Source organism: Leucopleurus acutus (assembly GCF_964270905.1).
Source record: "Leucopleurus acutus genome assembly, chromosome: 14".
NCBI lineage: Eukaryota > Metazoa > Chordata > Mammalia > Artiodactyla > Delphinidae > Leucopleurus > Leucopleurus acutus.
The window spans coordinates 77,259,520-77,287,476 of NC_139156.1; the positions used below are offsets into that span (position 1 = coordinate 77,259,520).

The 27,957-nt window shown below is 39.3% G+C and overlaps 1 protein-coding gene across 2 annotated transcripts in view; it reads right to left on the reverse strand.

The window, feature by feature from the left end:
- The window catches only part of RYR2 (ryanodine receptor 2), a gene marked incomplete at both ends in the record, with an annotated part of 711,173 nt that overhangs the window by 246,709 nt on the left and 436,507 nt on the right, over positions 1-27,957 (reverse strand). For both annotated transcript variants that reach the window (XM_082854592.1, XM_082854593.1), the window contains 3 exons: positions 1,589-1,763; positions 8,938-9,146; positions 27,383-27,530. In XM_082854592.1, the coding sequence (XP_082710718.1) occupies positions 1,589-1,763; positions 8,938-9,146; positions 27,383-27,530 (532 nt within the window). The remainder of the gene's footprint in view (positions 1-1,588; positions 1,764-8,937; positions 9,147-27,382; positions 27,531-27,957) is intronic.

Below are 27,957 nucleotides of genomic sequence, written 5' to 3' on the forward strand. Positions count from 1 at the left end.
TAAGCTCTTTATAGAACTAAACCCTCAACAAATAAAAGATGTCAGCATTCTTCATTCCAGTTTAAAGGAACCAGAGAAGCTCTTCAAGAAGACCACCTCAGGTCAGATTAAAGGAGCCACAGAAACTCATCAGATTACCTGAGACCAGATTAAAGGACTGCAGGCCCTGCACACACCCTAATCTTATCAGCAACCGCGTGCTTGAACCAATGCTATAAAACTCCTCACCAAATCCTCCCAGGTTGGGGCACACAGTTTTCGAGGGCAGGAGCCCACTGTGTCCCCCTTTGCCTGGCAAAGCACTAAAGCTATTCTTTTCTACTTCAACCCAAAACTCTGCTCTGAGATTTGATTTGGCACCGGTACACAGAGGCTGCGTTCTCAGCAACAGTTTCACCTGCCACCCAGCGATACAGGTACGCAAAATAGAAATTAAGTTATAAAAATGCAAAATTCCTATTATTTTCACAAACCTGTGTTTGAGAAATGATGGTCATACCTGCTCAAAAGCTTGTTGAATGAATAACTATAGAACTTGATGCAAATAATGAGCTGGCTAACTTTTTGAGGATTGGCAACAAGTTTACAGAGTATTAAAAGTATTTATTGGGGTATATCTTAAAATCCAAGACTATATATATTCAAGTAATAGGATATATTCAAAGCCATTTTGAAAAAAACTGTTAGCTCATTTTGAAATGAGATATATATAAAATATTTTGTTAGATATTATCTTGTTTATATGCTCTAGATTACCACTTTCAGTGATGATGTAAATGTTCTCTATCTCTGCTGTCAAATAGGGCACCATTAGCCATAGGACCCTACAGAGCACTTGAAATGTAGCAAGTGCCACTAAGAAACTCAATTTTTTAATCTATTTCACTTAAATTAACGTAAATTCAAATAACCCCATGTGGCCAGTCTACTGGAAGTACAGCTCTAAAGAACACCTACCTTCTCATTTGCTTCATAAAGGGCTTTTGTTCTTTTCTTACAACCCTGTTCAAGGTCATCTCAGAGCCCCACAGGCAGAGGTATTTTTTCCCTGCATTGTGCTTCCATAGAACTTTCTGCTTTTCTTTATTTCAGAACTAATTCACTGAATAGAAATTATACAAGTGAGAACTTCCCCTGGTATTCTATCATCTGCATAAAGATAGGACAGCTTTGTCATCTCAGCATCCAGCAGAGGGCCTGATACTTGGTAGGTTCTCATTACATTTTGTTTTTTTTGAAATGAATGAACAGATAGAAGCCATAAGCAGTTGATTAAACAGGGAAGTTCTAAACGAATATTTAATATTTGTGGAAAACTGTCATTTTGCCTGCCATTTCTTTTCTTATTCACACTCATAAAAGCCATTTCTGCCTTAGGGGAATCCTAGCTAAGTAGCAGAGAGAGAGTTTCTGCTAAAGTAATTTCAAGGGTATTGAACCAAATAAGCCACATGGCAACCCTGTGATCTACAGCTACAACTCATCTGCTGGCTCACCCTCAAACCAAGATGGCTGGTCAAGAGGCATCAGAACAAAGAGCTTTACTGTGCCCCAAACCTGAAAACGACACGAGATGCAGCACACTTACCATCACAAACATCAAAGTCCTTGAAAGCCAGTTCTGAACCCGAATCATCCAGAAGGATTTCGCCGTTCAGTGTGAACATCATGGTATGTTCTGTCATGTCAACCATACACCCCACAACGTCACCTGCTTGCCAAGAGCGCCCATAGTGCTCACTGCCCTGGTGCCACCGCTGGGCCTAGGGACAGAAGAGTCATTGTCACAGAGAAAGCCAGAAGAACAGCACCCACACACCCCTAATTGGCTCACACAGTAGCCTTTGTATTAACGCAGCGGGAGGAAGGAGTATAGTCAGCACATCTGTCTACAGAAATGCACAAAGCAATGTGGAGGTGCCAGGGGATGCTGAACCCCTGATACTAACATTGTATGTTACTGAATCTTGAGAAAAACCCAAATGCTATTTCATGATTTTCAGAGTCTAATATTTAAAAAATCAAACTGCACATCTTTTCTATTAAAAGAAAAACTGTCTCTTTAGAAATTTATTTTTCTCACTACAATGAATGCTTCCCAGGATATGGGCTGCTTTTGTCTCCTCCCCCAAATACAGAGAGGTATGAGCAGAGACTCAACTGGGAACTGATCAGAGAAAATGACATTCTAGTTTTCATCTATTTCAAAATAAAATCCCATTCCTTGGAAGCAAAGGCACTCGCACTTCAGCAAAATAGAAATCTAGAAGCATTTCAGTACATACTAAAATCAAAAAAGGTTCAAATCAAACAAATATATGCTCAAGATATTTACTGAAATAGTAAGCCAAAAATTGAATATATATGTCAACACTGCCTTATATAATACACATGAAATCTCATAAATGCCTGTGAAACATAGGATAAATGTCACTTTTTAATCTATAAGTATGTTCCACTGATTTATAGATACAAAATTAGTTATATTAAATATTGTGTCAGAAAAATCTTTAAATTTTTCCCTCAAGTACCACCTTCACTGTGAACTGACGTATAACGGGATGTAGTCACCAATGCAAAGCAATGATTTGATTCTTCTAAAGCATAACACATTGTACTTTTTTAAAATTTTAACTAAATTAGGTATCAAAAGGTGTTAAATTTTTCCATCTGAAATAAAAAACAGGATTCAAGAATTGCAATATTTCAGAACACAGTCGGTCAGTTGGCCTAGAAGCCTCAACACTGATTTATAGCCTAGAAATGCTTTCCCACACACACACCTGGGTACCCAGGCATCAAATTTCTTCATGATTGCTTATTTATTCTAATTTTCTTTTTTTTAACTAGAAAATACTTTTTTCCTTCAAAAGGAATACAAATTCACTGAAGAAAATTAGGAAATAAAAATAGGATAAAAAAATAAAATGTCAATAATTTCATCCCCCCAAAAAGACTATTATTATTCTATTATGGCTGTGTCATATATACATATACTTTATTTTTTTATTATTTTTAAAGTTTTTGTCTTGATATTCCTACTAATGTGTTTCTTTTTTATAATTTTTGAATTTTATTTTATTTATTTTTATATACACGTTCTTATTAGTCATCCATTTTATACATATTAGTGTATATATGTCAATCCCAATCTCCCAATTCAACACACCACCACCACCTCCCGCCACGTACCCGCCTTGGTGTCCATACATTTGTTCCCTACATCTGCGTCTCTATTTCTGCCCTGAAAACAGGTTCATCTGTACCATTTTTATAGGTCCACATATATGTGTTAATATACGATATTTGTTTTTCTCTTTCTTACTTCACTCTGTATGACAGTCTCTAGATCCACCCACGTCTCTACAAATGACCCAATTTCCTTCCTTTCTATGGCTGAGTAATATTCCATTGTATATATGTGCCACATCTTCTTTATCCATTCATCTGTCGATGAGCATTTAGGTTGCTTCCATGACCTGGCTATTGTAAATAGTGATGCAATGAACATTGGGGTGCATGTGTCATTTGGAATGATGGTTTTCTCTGGGTATATGCCCAGTAGTGGGATTGCTGGATCATATGGTAATAATTACTTTTTTAAGGAACCTCCATACTGTTCTTCATAGTGGCTGTATCAATTCACGTTCCCACCAACACTGCAAGAGGGTTCCCTTTTCTCCACACCCTCTCCAGCATTTGTTGTTTGTACATTTTCTGATGATGCCCATTCTAACTGGTGTGAGGTGATACCTCATTGTAGTTTTGATTTGCATTTCTCTAATAATGAGTGATGTTGAGCAGCTTTTCATGTGCTTCTTGGCCATCTGTATGTCTTCTTTGGAGAAATGTCTATTTAGGTCTTCTGTCTAGTTTTTGATTGGGTTGTTTTTTTAATATTGAGCTGCATGAGCTGTTTATATATTTTGGAAATTAATCCTTTGTTCACTGATTCGTTTGCAAATATTTTCTCCCATTCTGAGGGTTGTCTTTTCGTCTTATTTATGGTTTCCTTTGCTGTGCAAAAGCTTTGACGTTTCATTAGGTCCCATCTGTTTATTTTTGTTTTTATTTCCATTACTGTAGGAGGTGGATCAAAAAAGATCTTGCTATGATTTATATCAAAGACTTTTCTTCTACACTTTCCTCTAAGAGTTTTATAGTGTCCAGTCTTACATTTAGGTCTCTAATCCATTCTGAGTTTATTTTTGTGTATGGTGTTAGGAAGTGTTCTAATTTCATTCTTTTATATGTAGCTGTCTGGTTTTCCCAGCACCACTTATTGAAGAGACTGTCTTTTCTCCATTGTATATCCTTGCCTCCTTTGTCATAGATTAGTGGACCATAGGTGCAAGGGTTTACCTCTGGGCTTTCTATCCTGTTCCATTGATCTATATTTCTGTTTTTGTGCCAGTACCATATTGTCTTGATTACTGTAGCTTTATAGTATAGTCTGAAGTCAGAGAGTCTGATTCCTCCAGCTCCATTTTTTCCCCTCAAGACTGCTTTGGCTATTTGGGGTCTTTTTGTGTCTCCATACAAATTTTTAGACTTTTCGTTCTAGTTCTGTAAGAAATGCCATTGGTAATGTGATAGGGATTGCATTAAATCTGTAGATTGCTTTGGGTAGTATAGTCATTTACACAATATTGATTCTTCCAATCCAAGAACATGGTATATCTCTCCATCTGTTGGTATCATCTTTAATTTCTTTCATCAGTGTCTTATAGTTTTCTGCATACAGGTTTTTGTTTCCCTAGGTAGGTTTATTCCTAGGTATTTTATTCTTTTTGTTGCAGCGGTAAATGGTAATGTTTCCTTAATTTCTCTTTCAGATTTTTCATCATTAGTGTATAGGAATGCAAGAGATTTCTGTGCATTAATTTTGTATCCTGCAACTTTCCCAAATTCATTGATTAGCTCTAGTAGTTTTCTGGTAGCATCTTTAGGATTCTCTATGTATAATATCATGTCATCTGCAAACAGTGACAGCTTTACTTCTTCTTTTCCAATTTGTATTCCTTTTATTTCTTTTTCTTCTCTGATTGCCGTGGCTAGGACTTGCAAAACTATGTTGACTAATAGTGGCCAGACTGGACATCCTCATCTTCTTCCTGATCTTAGTGGAAATGCTTTCAGTTTTTCACCATTGAGAATGATGTTTGCTGTGGGTTTGTCATATATGGCCTTTACTATGTTGAGGTAGGTTCCCTCTATGCCCACTTTCTGGAGAGTTTTTATCATGAATTGGTGTTGAATTTTGTCAGAAGCTTTTTCTGCATCTCTTGAGATGATCATATGGGTTTTATTCTTCAGTTTGTTAATATGGTGTATCACATTAATTGATTTGCATATATTGAAGAATCCTTGCATCCCTGGGATAAATCCCACTTGGTCAAGGTGTATGATCCTTTTAGTGTGCTGTTGGATTCTGTTCGCTAGTATTTTGTTGAGGAATTTTGCATCTATATTCATCAGTGATATTGGTCTGTAATTTCTTTTTCTGTAGTATCTTTGTCTGGTTTTGGTATCAGGGTGGTGGCCTCACAAAATGAGTTTGGGAGTATTCCTTCCTCTGCAATTTTTTGGAAGAGTTTGAGAAGGACAGGTGTTAGCTCTTTCCTAAATGTCTGATAGAATTTGCCTGTGAAGCCATCTGGTTGTGAACTTGTTTGTTTCTTGGAAGATTTTAAATCACAGTTTCAACTTCAGTACTTGTGACTGGTCTCTTCATATTTTCTATTTCTTCCTGGTTCAGTCTTGGAAGGTTATACATTTCTAAGAATCTGTCCATGTCTTCCAGGTTGTCTATTTTATTGGCATAGAGTTTGCTTGTAGTAGTCTCTTAGGATGCTTTGAATTTCTGCGGTGTATGTTGTAACTTCTTTTTCATTTCTAATTTTATTGATTTGAGTCCTCTCCCTCTTTTTCTTGATGAGTCTGGATAATGGTTTATCAATATTGTTTATCTTCTCAAAGAACCAGCTTTTAGTTTTATTGATCTTTGCTATTGTTTTCTTTGTTTCTATTTCATTTATTTCTGCTGTGATCTTTATGATTTCTTTCCTTCTACTAACTTGGCATTTTGTTTGTCCTTCTTTCTCTAGTTCCTTTAGGTTAAGGTTAGATTGTTTATTTGAAATTTTTCTTGTTTCTTGAAGTACGCTTATATTGCTATAAACTTCCTTCTTAGAACTGCTTTTGCTGCATCCCATAGGTTTTGGATCATTATTTTTTCACTGTAATTTGTCTCTAGGTATTTTCTGATTTCCTCTTTAATTTCTTCAGTGATTTCTTGGATATTTAGTAACACATTATTTAGCCTCCATGGACTTTGTGTTTTTTACGTTTTTTCCCTTGTAATTCATTTCTAATCTCATATCGTTGTGGTCAGAAAAGATGCTTAATATGATTTCAATTTTCTTAAATTTACTGTGGCTTGATTTATGACCCAAGATGTGATCTAACCTAGAGAATGTTCTGTGTGCACTAGAGAGGAAAGTGTAATCTGCTGTTTTTGAATGGAATGTCCTATAAATATCAATTAAGTCTATCTGGTCTATTATGTCATTTAAAGCTTGTGTTTCCTTATTAATTTTCTGTTTGGAAGATCTGTCCATTGGTGTAAGTGAGGTGTTAAAGTCCCCCACTATTATTGTGTGACTGTTGATTTCCTCTTTTATAGCTGTTAGCAGTTGCCTTATGTATTGAGGTGCTCCTATGTTGGGTGCATATATATTTTAAATTGTTATATAGTCTTGGATTGATCCCTTGATTATTATGTAGTGTCCTTCTTTGTCTCTTGTAACATTCTTTATCTTAAAGTCTATTTTATCCGATATGAGTATTGCTACTCCAGCTTTCTTTTGATTTCCATTTGCATGGAATATCTTTTTCCATACCCTCCCTTTCAGTTTGTATGTGTCCCTAGGTCTGAAGTCGGTCTCTTGTAGACAGCATATATATGGGTCCTGTTTTTGTATCAATTCACTGAGCCTGTGTCTTTTGGTTAAAGAACTTAATCCATTCATGTTTAAGGTAATTATCAATATGTATGTTCCTATTACCATCTTTTTAATTGTTATGGGTTTGTTTTTGTAGGTCCTTTTCTTCTCTTGTGTTTCCCACTTAGAGAAGTTCCTTTAGCATTTGTTGTAGAGCTGGTTTGGTGGTGCTGAATTCTCTTAGCTTTTGCTTGTCTGTAAAGCTTTTGATTTCTCCATCGAATCTGAATGAGATCCTTGCTGGGTAGAGTAATCTTGGTTGTAGGCTTTTCCATTCCGTCACTTTAAATATATCATGCCACTCCCTTCTGGCTTGTAGAGTTTCTGCTGAGGAATCAGCTGTTAACCTTATGGGAGTTCCCTTGTATGTTATTTGTTGTTTTCCCTTGTTTCTTTCAATAATTTTTCTTTGTCTTTAATTTTTGTCAATTTGATTACTATGTGTCTTGGCATGTTTCTCCTTGGGTTTATCCTGTATGGGACTCTCTGTGCTTCCTGGACTTTGGTGGCTATTTCCTTTTCCATGTTAGGGAAGTTTTTGACTATAATCTCTTCAAATATTTGTCTTTTTCTCTGTCTCTTCTCCTTCTGGGACCCCTATAATGCAAATGTTGTTGCGTTTAATGTTGTCCCAAAGGTCTCTTAGGCTGTCGTCATTTCTTTTCATTCTTTTTTCTTTATTCTGTTCCATGGCAGTGAATTCCACCATTCTGTCTTCCAGGTTGCTTATCCGTTCTTCGGTCTCAGTTTTTCTGCTATTGCTTCCTTCTAGGATATTTTTCATTTCAGTTATTGTATTGTTCATCTCTGTTTGTTCTTTAATTCTTCTAGGTGTTTGTTCTTTAATTCTTCTAGGTCTTTTTTAAACATTTCTTGCATCTTCTTGATCTTTGCCTCTATTCTTTTTCCTAGGTCCTGGATCATCTTCACTATCATTATTCTGGATTATTTTTCTGGAAGGTTACCTATCTCCACTTCATTTAGTTGTTTTTCTGAGGTTTTATCTTGTTCCTTCATCTACTACATAGTCCACTGCGTTTCCATCTTGTCTATCTTTCTGTGAATGTGGTTTTTGTTCCACAGGCTGCAGGACTGTAGTTCTTCTTGCTTTTGCTGTCTGCCCTCTGGTGGATGAGGCTATCTAAGATGTTTGCACAAGTTTTCTGATGGGAGGGACTGGTGGTGGGTAGAGCTGGGTGTTGTTATGCAGCTAAAATTATCATTAAACACTTATATAATGTATAAATAAACAATAAAAGAAGCAATTGAGGGGAATTCCCTGGCGGTCCAGTGGTTTGGACTCTGCACTTTCACTGCCATGGGCCCAGTTCAATCCCTGGTTGGGGAACTAGGATCCCACAAGCCACAAGGCCTGGCCAAATTTGAAAAAAAAAAAAAAAAAGCAACTGACCAGCTTCCACCAAACTTAAAACATAAAAATTACCAATAATGTTGAAAATGAAAACTCTTGGTGATTGCAAACAACAAACAGCATTCTTATGTCTATTAAATGTTTATACCTATCCTTAATTATTGCTTGAGGATAAATTCCTTCTATGGAATTCCTCTGTCAAAGTGAATATATTTTAAATTAGCATATGGATTTTTAACATTTTTGATAGACAAGGATGATTCATCTTTTTGATATGATAGAGAATCAATATTTCACTTCTTGAATTTTGAATAATCTTGACTATTCACAGGGTGAGGGAAAACGTTTTGAGGCTACAAGAACAAAAGTTTTCCTAGGAACTATTTTCTCAAGGTTGAGCTCAGGAAAGTACTAATATTACTGTACCACCAAAAGGAATACCAGAGGAAATCAAGCCAGGCAGCGTGGGAGCCCACAGCGTGTGGATGCCTGGTGCACAGCAGCCTACAAAACCAGGAGCCTACAAACTCCAGTGCCCGGTGCCCAGCAAAGCACACTCACCTTGAAGCCGTCGAAAGCAAAGGCACGTTCATCTGAGCCAAGCTCCTGATCGGGTTGACAGCCTGGTCTGCTCCAGCCAACTCTCATGTCTCCAGCAGTGACAGCCTCAAATTCAAAATACCACCTTCCTGCCTTCACAGCGTAAGTTTTCTCAGCGCGGAAGATTCGGAACCTTTCTCCTGTGCCGCTGCACACTTCAGCTCTGGCAGCTGTGAATGGAAAGGGATTCTGGTGATGGTTGCATGGGGAATTGAAAGAGGAGGGCAGATACCACTTAACCTACAGAGATGATGCTAAAGATACCTTCTATTCTTATCTTGGCTCATATGTTACAAAGTGTTTTCATATCAGATGGAAGCAGCTGGGTGAAGTGGAAAGTACATGGCCTTCCTTGGGAGATGCTGGTTGTTAACTTTCACTAATGCTGTAGGGCAGATGATGTAAAAAAAAAATTTTTTTTCTTTCCTGTAGAGAAAAGCCTAACAGCCACTTGGTGGTTTGGTAGTGGAAGATGAGATGAACTTGAGGGCAAGAATGGGAAGAAGACAATAAAAGAGGTTTAAACTGTTCTGCATAGGAAATAAATAGACATTTATGGGTAGGAGAGAAGAGAGAAGAAGCACCCAGGAAGTGAGGAGGAGAGAAAGAAAACAACAAGAGAGAGCTATACATTAGCAGAGAATGGGAACCGTTGGTAAGTTTCCCAGACAGAATGGCTAGGGGCATAAGTCTTCTGCTACCCCACCTCTTCACTGTAATGCACTATACACACAAATGCTGTGTTTAAGTGACTTGAGGAAAAAATAAAAGGGTCAGGTCCAACCTCAGGATCCGTGTGGTGAGATGGGGAAAAAACATCTGTAGGACGTGAGGTGCACCAGAGATGGAGTGTGCCAGTGATACAAAACCTCAGACCAGGGGACCTGGAGCTAGAATGACTTGGACAACGTCACCTCCTGGGAAATCACAGCGCATGGGGACAAGGGTCCACTGAACTGATATCAAAGGATATGGTCGGCTCCATGAAGTTTGGGGTTAGATACAGAGAAGCAAATTTAAGTGACTTAATGAAGTCACACGACTAATGGCAGAATTCGGGAGCTCAAACGCTACTACCTGTGTTCTCTCCACTCTACCTTCAGGAGCTCACACAGAATTAGCAGGTACCAGTTAAATATTAGTGCTCATCTGTTCTCAGGAGTTAGGGAAGACCTGATAAATAATAAAAGTTTATTAAAAGCTAAACTACTGATGTGACCAAATAAATAAAAATAGTCACGATATGCTCTAAAGGTTGACGATAAACACACAGATCATCTTTAACAAGTTAAGGTTAGATTGAAGAAAAGAAAAATGGACTAAGAGGTCCCAGCACATAATAGGAGCTGATTTAATGAAATGATCAATTATTACTTTTTGATGACTTTATGGTGATTTTAGGGCATGTAGATGAACTGCATCTGCTGATAAACCTTTCAAAAACTGGGTTAAATTTCTGAATAAGCAACATTTTGTTTTTTCACCTTTCCCCACATATACACACATGCTCACACCTAACGACTTAGTCTGCTCCAAGCAAATCTCCTGTGTCCAGCAGTGACAGCCTCAAATGTCACAACTCATATCATACAATACATTCAAACACCTTACTGAAAACATGAATGCAGTAATACAGTTTAAAAATGAGACATTTATACTACTCTATGCAGCAGACAGCACATACAAAATTCTCTGAAGAGAGAAAGTTTGCTTTCGATACATCCAAGGTGGGAATGGAAAGGGGCTTGAGTGAAGAGAAACATCTCCATGATGAAGGGTACAATATTCTCACATCTGTTACTTAATAACCGAATGATTTTTGGAAGGTAGAATAGTAAACTACTTTTTTGAGGACAAGAAAATTAACTATTAAGGAGATAGTTCTAAATGCCATAATACTAAAACAAAAAATAGGAAAAGCCACATTTCCAGAGTCAGTATTTTCTCAACAAACAGCACACTGATCCACTGCTTCTTTAAATCCTGGCTGTAATCTTCCCTAAACTAATCTAAGAGGTACAGAAAACGAGCTTTGAACTACACAAACATTGGGAGATTCCTTTTCAGGAAAATAAAACGCTCTCACATATTATCCTTATGTTTAGTGATGTCGACATGTGCAAATACAGTCATGCTTACATTCTAGTATGTACTAACAAATTCAATCCCAATTTCCTGAGTATGAAACACTCAGTTTTTTAGAAAACTAAACTGCTGGGAAACTCACATGTCCTTTTTCCTGTTTTATGTTTCCAGGACTTTGGACTCCACGAAATGCACAGTGTGCTCAAGAAATGCAAATAAATGTTAATATTAGTTTAAATCAAATACACTGGAAAATGTGGTATAAAAATATAACCACTATTTATTTAATTTCTTTAAAAGCTCACTACAGAGCCTGGAGTCTCGCCCAGGGCAGCTGGTCCACCCTCATCGGGGTGTCCTGGCGAAAGCCCGCATGGCAGGCAGAACTCGACAAGGAAAGCATCACTGGAGCTCAAGTTTGTTTTGAAAACAGCCTCAAGTTCTACCTGTCCTCGGTGATCTGTGGTTTTCTATGTGACCAGGAAATCAAATTGATAATCTGATCAGTCTGATCTCCAAATTGGAGCAGGAAGATAAAGTGATGACAGAGGAGAGAGCAACTCCCCCAGCCACCCGTCCAGATTTGGAAGTTCTACCTAAAGCCAAAGGGTTAACTTCTAAGCAGCACGTTTTTAGAAGAGAACAATCTAAAGGTATAAAAATAGTAAGAGTTCTGATCTTCCACAGTGGAAAAATGCCATAAACTAGAAAAGACACAAAGTTACCAAGAGAGTCATTTTCCCAAGAGAAAATGTTGCCGCTGGAGAGATAACATGAAACTCTTGCGAGTTGGAGTGAAGTATAAGTTATCTCCGAAATTACATTTTCTTTGAGCATTCCTACAAGCAATTGTTTGCATAAAGGTGACTCAGATACTGAGTGTTTCAAACATAAATTGGTATTGGTTTAGTTGTTCTCTTCTTACTTTTTTATTACTTGTTTTATTTTAATAATATTTTTTAAATTTTATTTTAATAACTTTATTTTATTTTTTCTTTCTTTCTTATTTTTCTCCCTTTACTTCTGAGCCATGTGGCTGACAGGGTCTTGGTGCTATGGCTGGGTGTCAGGCCTGAGCCTCTGAGGTGGGAGAGCCAAGTTCAGGACACTGCACCACCAGAGACCTCCTGGCTTCATGTAATATCAATCACCAAGAGATCCCCCAGAGATCTCTGTCTCAACGCGATGATCCAGATCCACCCAACGGTCAGCAAGCACCACTGTGGGACGCCCCATGCCAAACAACAGCAAGACAGGAACACAACCCCACCCATTAGCAGAGAGGCTGCCTAAAATCATACTAAGTTCAGAGACACCCCAAAACACACCACCGGATACCACCCTGCCCAATAGAAAGACAAGATCCAGCCCGACCCATCAGAACTCAGGCACCAGTCCCCTCAACCAGAAAGCCTACATAAGACACTGAACCAACTTCACTCACTGGGGGCAGACACCAAAAACAACGGGAACTACGAACCTGCAGCCTGTGAAAAGGAGACCCCAAACAAAGTAAGTTAAGCAAAATGAGAAGGCAGAGAAACACACAGCAGATGAAGGAACAAGGTAAAAAGCCACCAGACCTAACAAATGAAGAGGAAATAGGCAGTCTACCTGAAAAAGAATTCAGAGTAATGATAGTAAAGATGATCCAAAATCTTGGAAATAGAATAGAGAAAATACAAGAAACATTTAACAAGGACCTAGAAGAACCAAGGAGCACAAAAACAATGATGAACAACATAAAAATGAAAGTAAAAATTCTCCACAGTAAGACGGGAATAAAGACACAAACCTACTAGAGAATGGACTTGAGGATATGGGGAGGGGGAAGGGTAAGCTGTGACAAAGCGAGAGAGTGGCATGGACATATACACACTACCAAACGTAAAATAGATAGCTAGTGGGAAGCAGCCGCATAGCACAGGGAGATCAGCTCGGTGCTTTGTGACCACCTAGAGGGGTGGGATAGGGAGGGTGGGAGGGAGGGAGACGCAAGAGGGAAGAGATATGGGAACATACGTATATGTATAACTGATTCACTTTGTTATAAAGCTTTAACTAACACACCATTGTAAAGCAATTATACTCCAAAAAAGATGTTAAAAAAAAATTCTCTAGAAGAAATCAATAGCAGAATAACTGAGCCAGAAGAACACATAAGTGACCTGGAAGACAAAATACTGGAAATAACTACTGCAAAGCACAATAAAGAACAAAGAATGAAAAGAATTGAGGACAGTCTAGAGACCTCTGGAATGACATTAAATGCACGAACATTCAAATCATACGGGTCCCAGAAGAAGAAGAGAAAAAGAAAGGGACTGAGAAAATATTTGAATAGATTATAGCTGAAAAATTCCCTAATATGGGAAAGGAAATAGTCAATCAAGTCCAGGAAGCACAGAGAGTCCCATGTGGGATAAATCCAAGGAGAATCACGCCAAGACACAAATTAATCAAACTATCAAAAATTAAATACAGGGCTTCCCTGGTGGCGCAGTGGTTGAGAGTCCGCCTGCCGCTGCAGGGACACAGGTTCGTGCCCTGGTCCGGGAAGATCCCACATGCCGCAGAGCAGCTGGGCCCGTGAGCCATGGCCGCTGAGCCTGCGCGCCCGGAGCCTGTGCTCCACAACGGGAGAGGCCACAACAGTGAGAGGCCCGTGTACGGCAAAAAAAAAGAAAAAAAAAAAAAGAATGAAATTAGAACACTCCCTAACACCATACAGAAACTCAAAATGGATTAAAGACCTAAACGTAAGGCCAGAAACTATAAAAACTCTTAGCAGAAAACATAGGCAGAACGCTATGACATAAATCACAGCAAGATCCTTTTTGACCCACCTCCTAGAGAAATGGAAATAAAAACAAAAATAAACAAATGGGACCTAATGAAACTTTAAAACTTTTTCACAGCAAAGGAAACCATAAACAAGATGAAAAGACAATCCTCAGAATGGGGGAAAATATTTGCAAATGTATCAGCAAAGGATTAATCTCCAAAAACACAAGCAGCTCATGCAGCTCAATATCAAGAAAACAAACAACCCAATTCAAAAATGGGCAGAAGACCTAAATAGATATTTCTCCAAAGAAGATATACAGATGGCCAACAAACACATGAAAGGATGCTCAGCATCACTAATCATTAGAGCAATGTAAATCAAAACTACAATGAGGTATCACCACATACCAGTCAGAATGGCCATCATCAAAATATCTACAAACAATAAATGCTGGAGAGGGTGTGGAGAAAACGCAACCCTCTTGCAGAGTTGGTGGAAATGTAAATTGATACAGCCACTATGGAGAACAGTATGGAGGTTCCTTAAAGAACTGAAACTAGAACTACCATATGACCCAGCAATCCCACTACTGGGCATATATCCTGAGAATACCATAATTCAAAAAGAGTCATGTACCAAAATGTTCATTGCAGCACTATTTACAATAGCCAGGACATGCAAGCAACCTAAGTGTCCATCAACAGATGAATGGATATAGAAGATGTGGCACATATATACAATGGAATATTACTCATCCATAAAAAGAAACAAAATTGAGTCATTTGTAGTGAGGTGGATGGACCGAGAGACTGTCATACAGAGTGAAGTCAGTCAGAAAGAGAAAAACAAATACCATATGCTAACACATACATATGGACTCTAAAAATATATATATGGTTCTGAAGAACCTAGGGGCAGGACAGGAATAAAGACGCATATGTTGAGAATGGACGTGAGGACATGGGGAGGGGGAAGGGTAAGCTGGGACAAAGTGAGAGTGGCACTGACATATATACACCACCAAATGTAAAATAGATAGCTAGTGGGAAGCAGCCGTATAGCACAGGGAGATCAGCTTCGCGCTTTGTGACCACCTAGAGGGGTGGGATAGGGAGGGTGGGAGGGAGACACAAGAGGGAGGAGATATGGGGATATATGTATACGTATAGCTGATTCACTTTGTTATACAGCAGCAACTAACGCAACAGTGTAAAGCAATTATACTCCAATAAAGATGTTTTAAAAAAAGCTCACTACAAATTTTTCTTGGTATTAATATTTACCACTAATCTTTTCTGCTAATAGAGGTAATAAAAACAGGGGTAGTATATAGAAAATTTGGGTCAATAAGAGGTAATGAGGAAGAATTTCTTAGTCCTGGCATTTTCTCCCTGACCTTAAGCTGTTGCACTATTCTGTTGTTTTAATTGAAGTGTAGTTGATGTAAAATATTACATGTTATATGTGTACAATATAGTGATTCACAATTTTTAAAGGTTATGCTTCGTTGTTAGTCATTATAGAATACTGGCTATATTCCTTGTGTTATACAATATATCCTTGTAGCTTATTTTACAAATAATCATTTGTACCTCTTAATTCCCTCTCCGTATATTACCTCTCCCCCTTCCCTCTCCCCACACTGTTAACCTCTGATTTGTTCTCTGTGTCTATGAGTCTGTTTCTCTTGTATTTGTTATATTCACTAGTTTGCTGTATTTTCAGATTCCACATATTAGTGATATCATACACTACTTGTCTTTCTCTGTCTGACTTATTTCACTTAGCATAATACCCTCCAAGTCCATCCATGTTTGTGCAAATAACAAAATTTCCTTCTTTATTACGGCTGAGTAGTTCTCCATTGTGTATATATACACATCTTCTATATCCATTCATTTGCTGATGGACACTTAGGTGGCTTCCACATCTTGGCTATTGTAAATAATGCCGTTATGAACATTGGGGTACTTGTACCTTTTCAAATTAGTGTTTTTGTTTCTTTCAGATATACACCCAGGGGTGGAATTGCTGGGTCATAACTGCTACACTAGTCTTACCCTCATTGATGGCATTCAACTGAACTTGAAATTAACATGCTATTCATAGATATCATCATGCCAAGGACTTGTAAGCTCCATGGATCTTCCTCCAAATGTCCATGTGGCTCATAGTTTATATTCGATATTTCTTACATTAGTTTAGGGTAGCTTGCAACCACAGTTTAAAGAAGCAACAGTTCAGCATTTCTGTTTTTGGATAAAATACTAATAACTAAATGGAAATCTGGATCCACAGACGTTTAAAAACAGATTACGCAGGCAACCTGAAACAAATTTTTGTTGCATACCCTGTAGCATCAAGTGGTTGAACACAAAGTAGGTGCCCTGTAAACACCTGCTGGACTGAGTCTAGGAACAAAGAGTCTCCTGATCCCTGGACACAGAAGCCCAGGTAAATAGCTAATCAGCAGCACCACCGTCAAAGGTACAGAACTCTCGCCCGCAAACATGCAATTCTCATCCTTTGCTTGACTTTTTTTTAAATTTCATTTAATTTTTTATTTTTATTTATTTACTTATTTCTGGTTGCGTTGGGTCTCTGCGCACAGGCTTTCTCTAGCTGCATCGAGAGGGGCCTACTGTTCGTTGCGGGCTTCTCATTGCAGTGGCTTCTCTTGTTGCAGAGCACGGGCTCTAGGCACATGGGCTTCAGTAGTTGTGGCACTTGGGCTCAGTAGCTGTGGCTCACAGGCTTAGTTGTTCTGTGGCATGGGGGATCTTCCCGGACCAGGGATCAAACCTGTGTCCGCTGCATTGGCAGGTGGATTCTTAACCAGTGCACCACCAGGGAAGTCCCCCTTTGCTTGATTTTAAACACTCTACACTCATACAATTCTAGCTCATGTAAGTATGTTACATAAACGGTTTTTAAATTGTTATAATGAATATAACACTAATTGACATTTTAAAAAAACGAACAGTTGGCAGATATATTTCTATCACACTTATCAAAGCTACTCAAAGAAGAAATTTGGGGTTTATGCCTTTAACAAACCACTTTAAGGGCAAGATCTGATAATATACTGTGTTCCTAGTACCTCACAGATCCTAGCACGGAGAGGGCAAACACCAATGACCATTCAAATAGGATGTAAAATATCTATACACGCTGCATTCCAAACCATACATTTAAAAGACAATTACCACTAGAGGGCAGTCAAGATCTAAGCATGTATTAAAATTACAAGTTTTTTATAATAAGCTATGAAGGAAGGCAGGCTAGTCTCTTGAAAATTGTATACGTATCTTGATTCCTTTAGGTGTATCTGTATAATAATCTTAAAAAATCATTGATATTAACCAGTTATCTTTTTAACCTGGTATAATTTCTAAGTAAGCAATTCAAACCTCAATAAAACTTTGTAATGAATAAAAATAAATGACTTTTTCAAATGTTTTAAAATATTATTTAGAACAATTCTCCAAAAATAGTATAATTCAAACATTGAGTTCATATTCATTCTGGAATACACAAATCATCATTCTGCTGACTAACAGAAAATAAATGATAGCCCTGACCAATTACATAAGGTTAGATTCAGTTTTATCAAAAATTTTACGTCCTTTACTTTTTTTTTTTTTTTTTTGCGGTACGTGGGCCTCTCGTGGGCCTCTCAATGTTGTGGCCTCTCCCGTTGTGGAGCACAGGCTCCAGACGCGCAGGCTCAGCAGCCATAGCTCACGGGCCCAGCCTCTCCGCGGCATGTGGGATCTTCCCGGACCAGGGCACGAACCCGTGTCCCCCACATCGGCAGGCGGACTCTCAACCACTGCGCCACCAGGGAAGCCCCCTTAACTTTTGTAATGTCAGCAAAAGCAGTAGAGTCGATTGCAAATTAATGTTTTAAATCTTATCTTGGTGATCACCATTTTGCTTTATTCCATAAAATCTCACATCTATTAATTTCCATTTTTCACCATCCTTGTCCTGAAGGTCACAATATTCCCAAAGCCTCCCAACTGGTCTCTCTGTCCAAGCGCTCTCCCCTCCAATCTGTTCCTTCCCACTGTCGTCACAGTTATTTTGTTGTTCTAAATTCTGATCACAAATCAAGCTTTTGCTTTAAAACTTCCTGGCGCTAGAACTCCTTGTACCACTTTACCGTTTCTCAACTGGGTTTTCAAAATATTCCATGTCTTAGCCTAATCGTTCTACCTCCATTTAGTACTGTTCTTTCCTCACTTACACCCTATAATTTAGCCTAACTAGACAATCAATTTCCCCTCAACTCTTTCTAAATTTAATGACATCAGATATACTTTCCCTCTGTCAGGAATGTCCTTTCTCCCACCAACCTCTTCTTGTTGCTATTTTCATCTCTTCAACAGCTAACTCAGATGCCATTTTTTCCCCTTACTGATTCCTCCAATTGGAAAATGAATCTTTCTTACGTATTTTCCAGATACATCAATTTAATCCCTACTAAGAGGTAGGGGGGCTCTTGGATTCCAGAACACACTGGTGAACGAAAAACAGGATCTCAGGGAATTCCCTGGCAGTCCAGTGGTTAGCACTTGGTGCTTTCATTGCCATGGCCATGGCCCCAGGTTCAATCCCTGGTCTGGGAATTAAGGTCCCACAAGCCACGCACCACAGCCCAAAAAAAGAAAGAAAAAATACAGGATCTCAGCCTCCATTGTGGAATATTTTACGTGAGCCTCTCTGTTCGTTAATCACATAACTTCAGTAAGACTGAACCTTGTAAATCAGCTATCAATGGTTCTACTTTAAATTCTTAAAATGCAGAAACCATGCCATCCTCTGATCACCATTTTTCCTCCCAGTTTTCTCATTTCCTTATTCAAACACATTCACTCTTCAAACTCATTAATTTCCTCTGTGGCTTCCCTTCCTTATCTATACAGCTTTCAGTACCTTCCTGCCCTATTACTCTTCTCCTCACTTGCTCTGTTAACCCCCATCTTTGTCTAATTTTGCTGTCTCATTCTCACCATCTATACTTGCCCTGCTGAGCGTGCTGGGAAACACATGCACACAACAGACTGGCACCGTTACTAACTCAAAGTCTCTAACCTCAATTGGACCATTAATGTTTCTCTGCTTTTTATCTCTCTGAAACCTGCTCTCTGTCCCATCCCACAAACATCTCTCTCTAATCTTTATTGCTGAGTGACATCAGAAGGAATAGCAGAGTATGGACCTCCAAAACTACTCTTCTCTGTAAAAGCAACGAGAACAATGGAAAAAATGGTCAAAATCAACTTTTTCAGAGCTCTAAATATTAATTAAAGACTGGCAGCAATCTGCAGAGTGTTTATTCGATAAAAAATGGTTCAATATTTGTAAGGACAGCAAGCTTAGTGGTGCTTTAACTTGACTTAGGGCTATTCCTTTCTTCCTAGATGCACAGTACAATGAAAACCAACAGGCCTTCAATTAAAGTGAAAATCAGCAAGCTAGAAGCCAAGCCTCTGGAGGGGACAGAGCAGAGTGGGGCTCCTCAAAGCCCCATTCACGGATAACTGTCATATTTCACCTTTCTGGTAGTTCCTTGGAAAGTTCCACTGGCAATACTTACCTTTATTTGACCTGATTCAGAGTTTGCTCAATGCAAACAATCTTTTCCCCAGGGTCATTTGTTGAAAATCAGAGGCCATTTTTTTTTTTTTTTTTTTCGCGGTACGCGGGCCTCTCACTGCTGTGGCCTCTCCCCCTGCGGAGCACAGGCTCCGGACGCGCAGGCTCAGCGGCCATGGCTCACGGGCCCAGCCGCTCCGCGGCATGTGGAATCCTCCCGGACCGGGGCACGAACCCGCGTCCCCCGCATCGGCAGGCGGACTCTCAACCACTGCGCCACCAGGGAAGCCCCCAGAGGCCATTGTTTAACACTGCAGCTGCTTGAGGTGGCAATAACAGCTGAGGCCAACAACAAGCTGTCCGAAATATTAGAAAAGAAAAGCTGGGGAATGAGATATCCTCAATAGGCTGTGAAAAGTTTCAACATAATCCTGGTGATCTAGTAAGCCATGCTCACGCCCAGGGTTCCGGGTTCAGGAAAAGACCTGAGAAGGCCCTAAGTTCTCACGTCTGGAAGACCCTGAGGTTCTGCAAAAGCCGTAAGTGAAGGCTAAGGTGGGGACTGGCTGGCTGTGTGTCCAAGGCGTCTCCCAACATGCACACAGAGTCCCTTCCTTGACAAAAGCTGGGAGATTTACAGGTCCCATTTATGGAAGTCTCTGTCTAATCACAAGCTGACCACTAAGCTGATGAAATAGAGATTTCAGCAGCCACACGTGACAAACAGAACATACTCTACAGAACTAGCTAAGAAAATTCATTAAACAAATAAGTAACGACAATTACAACAAGCACAATAACAAACCCTGAAGGGAGATTCCAGAGTTGACATATTATACTACTTCAAATGTCCAGTTTTCAACAAAACTAGTGAGACAAGCAAAGAGACAAGAAAGTACATCTTATATACAAGGGAAAAAAGTCAATAGAAATTGTCACTGAGGAAGCCCAGATACTGGACTTATTAGACAAAAATGTTAGTTCTCCCTTTTGTACAAGGCCAAACGCTTTACCCATGTTGTGAATTTCATTCCCCCACCCCCAAGCATCCTCAGATCATACTTCATCAAGTTCCTCTCCTTTCCTTTCAACTCTCCTTTCCTCTGATTCTTTTCCTTAGCATTTAAAAATGTCCAAAATTCTCCTATTTAAAAAAATGAAAATTTTAACCCTCTGTTTCTCTCTAGCAATAGTCTCAGCTTCATATACGTGTGTGTGAGTGTGTGTGTACATATATACATATGTATTGAGCCTTGGTTGCTCTGCCTAGTTGTCTCACATGCATCTCAAACTCAACATATTTAAAATCAAACTCAGAATCTCCCATTTCCCATCTCTATCTGCTCCAATTCCTGTGCTCCCAGTGAATGTGAAGGTACTCACCAGCTACTAACCCAGAAGCCATCCCAGACACTCCTTCATCCTTCCACTGATTCTATTTCTAAATGCCAAACAATTCTGTCCTGTGAATTCTGTGAATTCTCTCTATTCACAGTATTGGCTAAGATCAGGCCTTCAACACTCCTCATCTATACTTCTTTTAGAACCACCAAACTGCTGTCCTCACCTCTAATTTTGTTCACCTTCAGCCCATTCTCCAAAGAGCCACTGGAGTAATTCTTTTAAACAGAAAACCCTCGTTTCAGTCTCTGTCTTCTCTCCTTCATCTTCCCCTGCTTCTCAAACTTCACTCCATATTCGGCCACGTAAAGCTATCTGATTCCCACGTGCAACCCTCCCTTGTCACTCCAAGCCCTGACACAAACTGTCCTCTCTGTCTGGAACACATGAACCTCACTGATTCCTACTCATTCCTCTAAATTTCACCCTAGCTTTGATGGTTTTAAAACATGTCTCCAAATATTTTGTCACACTTCCCTTCAAGAAGTGTGGGCTTAAGGGTGCAATGCATTTAGTGACTCACTTCCAACAAACAGAATATGGCAGAAGTAATTGTAACAGGCGTTGAGGCTTCCTCCTCGCACTATCTCTTAGACTACTAACTCTGGGGGAAGCCAGCTGCCATATGAAGGCACTGAAGCATCTCTCTGAGGTCTACATGACAAGGAACTTAGGTCTCTTGCCAATATCCAGAGACAAACTGAGCCCTTTAACCAACAACTATGCAAGTGAACTGTCTCAGAAGCAAATCCTCCAGCCCCACTGAAGTCTTCAGATGACTGCAGCCCTGGCCGACCTGATAGCAACCTCAAGAGAGGCCATGATTCGGAACGACCTAACTAATCCACTCAAATCCCTAACCACAGAAATTTTCAGATAACAAACATTTGTTGGTTTAAGCCATTAAAATTTAGGGAGGGAGGTATTTGTTACACAGCAGGAGATAACTAATACACCTCCTTTATGAAGATTTCTCTGACACCACCAAGATCAGTGAAATCCTCTCTGCTGTGGCACTTGGGCATTAATGTTTACACTGTATGAAAGCATTGACAATTTAGTCTACTTTCCCTGCCTATCCTGAAAGCTACCTGTGGGCAAAACTGTCTTATTCATTGTTGAATCCCCAGAACTAAGCACGGGAGATGTTCAATAACTATGGATTAAAATCAAATGAAAATGAGGATGATTTGAAATATGGAAGTAAAATGAAACCCAAAGATGGATTTAGTAAATATAAGCTCCTTTTCTTCCTTCTTGAAATTCATATAAGTCACAAGAAAGTAGGTAACCATAAGGTAGTAATACATTGCCTCACAGAGGTGTTAAGAAGATGAAATTTTATTATGGTTGTACATAATATAAAACACTGTATGTCATCAGAATAACATCTTATCCAGTATCCTCCTGAATGCAGTTCTCACTAAAAGTGAATATATCAGATCTGACACAGTTTATGCCCATAATTGATAATGTTTTCAAATATAATCATCATTATTTTTCTCTGGCATACACTGCTTATTTCTTTGTACAGGGCTAAATGTATTCTCCTCCTTGAATACTGACCACAATTAACTATTTCCTTGAAGACTTAAGGTTATTGTTAGAGCCACGATTAATCATTTCTCTGAGCTATACAGTGGGCTTGTTTCTTTCCTGTTTTCTCCTTAATTCACTGGCTGTCATCTATAGCTTTAGAACTGAGTCAGCCTGACTTGGGCAGCACTCTTTCTATGTAATTTTCAACGAGTATCAGAAACACAATGGTGGAGGAAAGACCTATAAATGTAGGTAAGACTCTAGACACCCAAAACATAAATATTCATGTGGGAAGGAATGAAAATAAAATTGGGGATATCAAATGGTTGATATGTCAGACTTTAAAAGCATGGTTGATTTTTCCCCAAACCTTTTATTATTATCATTATAACATCTCCCAACAGAAAAGATATAGACTGTCATCTCTCTTATCTAATACTCTCTAGGGAGACACAAAGTTAGAAAGAAGCTCAAAAACTTCTATGAGGACTGTACCCTTGTTAGGTACTTATTGTACTTATATTAGGTATATACCTAATGGAGTAGTTGAATCAAATATTTTAAAAGTATGCAGGGCTTCCCTGGTGGCACAGTGGTTAAGAACCTGCCTGCCAATGCAGGGGACACTGGTTCAATCCCTGGCCGGGGAAGATCCCACATGCCGCGGAGCCACTAAGCCAGTGTGCCACGACTACTGAGGCTGCACTCTAGAGCTCTTGAGCCACAACTACTGAGCCCACGTGCCGCAACTACTGAAGCCTGCACACCTAGAGCCTGTGCTCCGCAACGAGAAGCCACAACAATGAGAAGCCCACGCACCACAACGAAGAGTAGCCCCCACTCGCCGCAACCAGAGAAAGCCCTCACGCAGCAACGAAGACCCAACACAGCCAAAAATAAAAACAAATAAATAAATTAATAAAAAATAATTAAAAAAAATAAAAGTACGCAAAAACACTGGAAAATGCTATACTATCCTAAGGTATTATTAATAAACATTTGTATGCCTGATATATCCAATTGTTCATTAAGGAGTACATTTACTAGGTAATTACAAAAAGAGATTGTGGCTTTGTGAAACTAGGAGTCACTATGACTAATGATTGAAGTTCTCCATAGAATGCCACAATCACTAAGGAGATATTAGACACAGCCACTCATAATTATGATAGTTTACTAATAATAATCCACAATTGATGATGTGGGGAGGTAAACAAATGTCTGAAAGTTTAACCAAAAAAAAAAAAGATCAATTAACTCTTTAAAAGACTTACAAGTCTTCAAAATTAACAACGTCTACTCCATGGAAGATCTCATTTAAATAATGAAAAAGCAATCCACAAACTGGGAGGAAATACTTCCAATATCTGACATAGTTCTTATACCCAGAAAAATATACATATATGTTTATATATGTAAATATACACATTTTCACAGTTTAATAAAAAGAAGACAAAACAACCCAGGTTTTTTAATGGATAAAAGATGTGAACAAACACTTCATAAAAAAAGATATACCGATGGCTAACGAGTATAAGAAAAGATGTCAACATTATTATTCTTAAGGAAAATGCAAATTAAAACTACAATAAGATACCATTTCACACCTACTGTAAGGGCTAAAATCGGAAAGATTACCAATTCTTGGCCACGATGTGGGAGCAAAACTATACCTTCACATATTGGTCATGGGAGCATATTTGCAGAACTGCTTGGAAGTTTCTTGTAAAGTGAAATGTACGTTTGTCCTATGACACAGCAATTTCACTTCTATTTACCCTAAAAGAAGTGAAAGTATGAATCTGCACAAAGACTTGTCTACAAATGTTCATAGCAGTCTTATTCATAACAGTCAAAAACTGGAAACAACCCAAATCTATATCAACAGGAGAATGGATTAAAAAAATTGTGGTTTATTATTCAAATGGAATGCTACTCAGCAATTAATTTTGTGATACTTGTAAAAACACGGGTGATCACAAAAACAGTACACTGGGGGACTTTCCTGGTGTTCAACCTTCCAATGCAGGGGACGCAGGTTTGATCCCTGGTTGGGGAACTAAGATCCCACATGCCTCGGGGCAACTAAGCCCACGTGCCACAACTACTGAGCCCATGCGCCTCAACTAGAGAGCCTGAATGCTGCAAACTACAGAGCCCATGTGCTCTGGAGCCCGCCCACCACAACTAGAGAGAGAAAAACCCACATGCCACAACGAGAGAGATGCCTGCGCACCGCAACCAGGGAGAAGCCTGCACGCCGCAATGAAGAGCCCACGCTGCAATGAAAGATCGCACGTTCCGCAACTAAGACCCGACACAGCCAAAATAAATAAATAAATACATAAAATAAAATAAACAAAAACAGTATGTTGAGCAAAAGAAGTTAGATAAAAAATATAGTCATTACTGTTGGTGGGAATGTAAACTGATACAGCCACTATGGAGAACATTATGGAGGTTCCTTAGAAAACTAACAACAGAACTACCATATGACCCAGCAATCCCACTACTGGGCATATAGCCTGAGAAAACCATAATTCAAAAAGATACATGTACCCCAATGTTCACTGCAGCACTATTTACAATAGCCAGGTCACAGAAGCAACCTAAATGTCCATCGACAGATGAATGGCTAAAGAAGATGTGGTACATATACATACAATGGAATATTACTCAGCCATAAAAAAGAATGAAATTGAGTCATTTGTAGTGATGTGGGTGAACCTAGAGTCTATCATACAGAGTGAAGTCAGTCAGAAAGAGAAAAACAAATACCGTATATTAATGCATATATACGGAATCTAGAAAAATGGTACTGATGAACCAAATGACAGGGCAGGAATAAAAGACTCAGACGAAGAGAACATACTTGTGGACACGGTGGGTGGGGGAGGGGAAGGGGAAGCTGAGACAAAGTGAGAGAGTAGCATTGACATATATACACTACCAAGTGTAAAATAGATAGCTAGTGGGAAGCAGCTGCATAGCACAGGGAGATCAGCTCGGTGCTTTGTGACCACCTAGAGGGGTGGGATAGGGAGGGTGGGAGGGAGGCTCTAGAAGGAGTGGACATGTGTATACGTACAGCTGATTCACTTTGTTGTACAGGAGAAACTAACACAACATTGTAAAGCAATTATACTCCAATAAAGATTTTTAAAAAATATATAGTGGGGCTTCCCCGGTGGCGCAGTGGTCGGGAGTCCGCCTGCCGATGCAGGGGACGCGGGTTCGTGCCCCGGTCCGGGAGAATCCCACATGCCGCGGAGCGTCTGGGTCCGTGAGCCATGGCCGCTGGGCCTGCGCGTCCGGAGCCTGTGCTCCGCAACGGGAGAGGCCACAGCAGTGAGAGGCCCGCGTACCGCAAAAAAAAAAAAAAAAATATATATATATATATATATAGATATAGTGATTACATTTATGCAGAGTATAAGAAGAGGCAAAATTAATCTGTGATGATAGAATTTAGAAAATGGTTACTTTTCGGGGGCAGAGGGAACTTCCTGTGATGAAGAAAATGGTCCCCATGTTCGTTTGGGTGGTGGTTTCTCTCGTGTATACAACTGTCAAAATTTACCAAATTGAACTGAAGATCTGTGCCTTCTATTATATAAATATTATACCTCATTTTAAAAATATTTTAAAAAGAACCATTCGCGTTGAGGGCTTATTCTGTACCAGACAGCTGTAGAACTCTTCCCAATTGTTGTGTCTTGACTTGGCAGGGTTTTATTGTTTACCCATCCCAGGGGCCGTGTGGACTGCACACCCGTTAAGGCAGGGATATTTTCTGTATCTTGCATATCTAGCAGTATATGCTTCCTAATAAGATCTACCAAGTATTGTTGCTGTAAAGCGGACTTCAAGATACGTTACATTGTAAGAAGTTACATTATGATTATGAACATTATTGTTATTAAATGGGTATCTAATTTTATTTGTAGCAAATATAAGGATTCAGTAACTACAGTGAACTGTCCAGATGCTAACTACATACTGACTCAACTCAAAGGACTGACATCTGGGGCTGGGATCCTGCCTCTACCATTTAGTAAATGGGAAGACACGGAAGTATCTGAATTTGTTTCCTTATCTGTAAAATGAGCATAGTACACAGACCATCCTCATAGAGTTACTGTGAGGATTAAACAATAATTGCAAAGGTCTTCTAAACACTTGTTACACATGATAAGCACTATATAAATATTACCTATCATTACTATTTAAGATTGAATTCCTATACACAGATACTACACTGAAAATATTAGTCATTAGAGAATATCTGACATAGATTTTTAAAACTTTCTATCAAAAAATACAGGCACTACAATGAAACACGCAGCGCTCATGTCATTTTTGGCAACTTTAAAATATGGATATTATTAACACCAACTCAAAGTACAGGAGCAAAGGATTAAGGAGTTAACCATCTTAAACCATATTCTTAAAAGGTATTATTCAAAGGAAATACGTTCTTCATAGACCCTTTAAAAATCCATTTATTCAACACATATTTATTGAGTGCCTATTCTAGAGTGTTTTCCTTAAAGCAAAATATTGCACTAATTAATTACTATGGCCTATATGTAAGAGTCTAAACAATGAAGGTTTAGAAAACACTAGCTCCCACTATAGGTTTACTCCCATAAACAACTAAAACCAGCTCTTCTGAAGCAGGGCTGGTGGGGTAGGTGGGAGTGAGGGGCAGTATCGGAATCACGGAGTTAACTGCTCCCTCAGACTCTTCGAGAAGGTAAACCCACTTCTTCCCCCGGCGGAATCAGTGCGGCCCGGAGCCACTCTGCTGAAAGATGAGCTAATCCTCCAAGTGTCCTTCAGGACAAAAAATGCTCTAAACTCCTGGCCTAAATTACATACTTGGACTGAAGGAGTCTATCTCGCACTCCCCCTTTTTATTCATGCATTTGGCTTTAAAGAACTTACTACGTGATTTTGCAACAAGAGGAGAAGAAAGCGAAATGAAAATACCATGATCTTGATCGGGCGCCTCCAGGGTGTAGCCATACCCCAGCAGCGTGCGCACGGCCTCACGGAGGCTGTCCTTGTTGGATTTCTTAGTCCGGTCATCTAGAAGGGCATAGGGAACCAGGCGAGGGTTTCTTCTGTTCTTTACATCCTACAGGAAGGCAAAAAAGGTGCATGATCATCAAAGAGTGACCAACAGCATTTGGCAGTGAGACAGCCACCAAATACGTCAAAATATAAAGCATATGAAGGTAGATACCGTGCCTTCTACCTTCCCTTTGTCTTCCCAGGCTGCAGGAGTTACTGCAATACTATCAGTATGAAAGATGTAATCAAGTGAGTAACTGCATCAATTTAAATGGGCCCTCTCCATGAGAAGAAAACGTAAAAATAACAGCAGTAACAAAAGCCAACTTGAAGGATCTCAGTAATCATCTTCCATCTGCCCTGGTCACAAGGCAGTGGGCTAACGTAAGAGAACCTACCATTTCCTTGCCAAGTTGACTGACAGGTCTTTGTTACAAGAAGAGCCTAATTATTACCGGACACCTGATTTTTGAGCCAAAGGACAACACCAG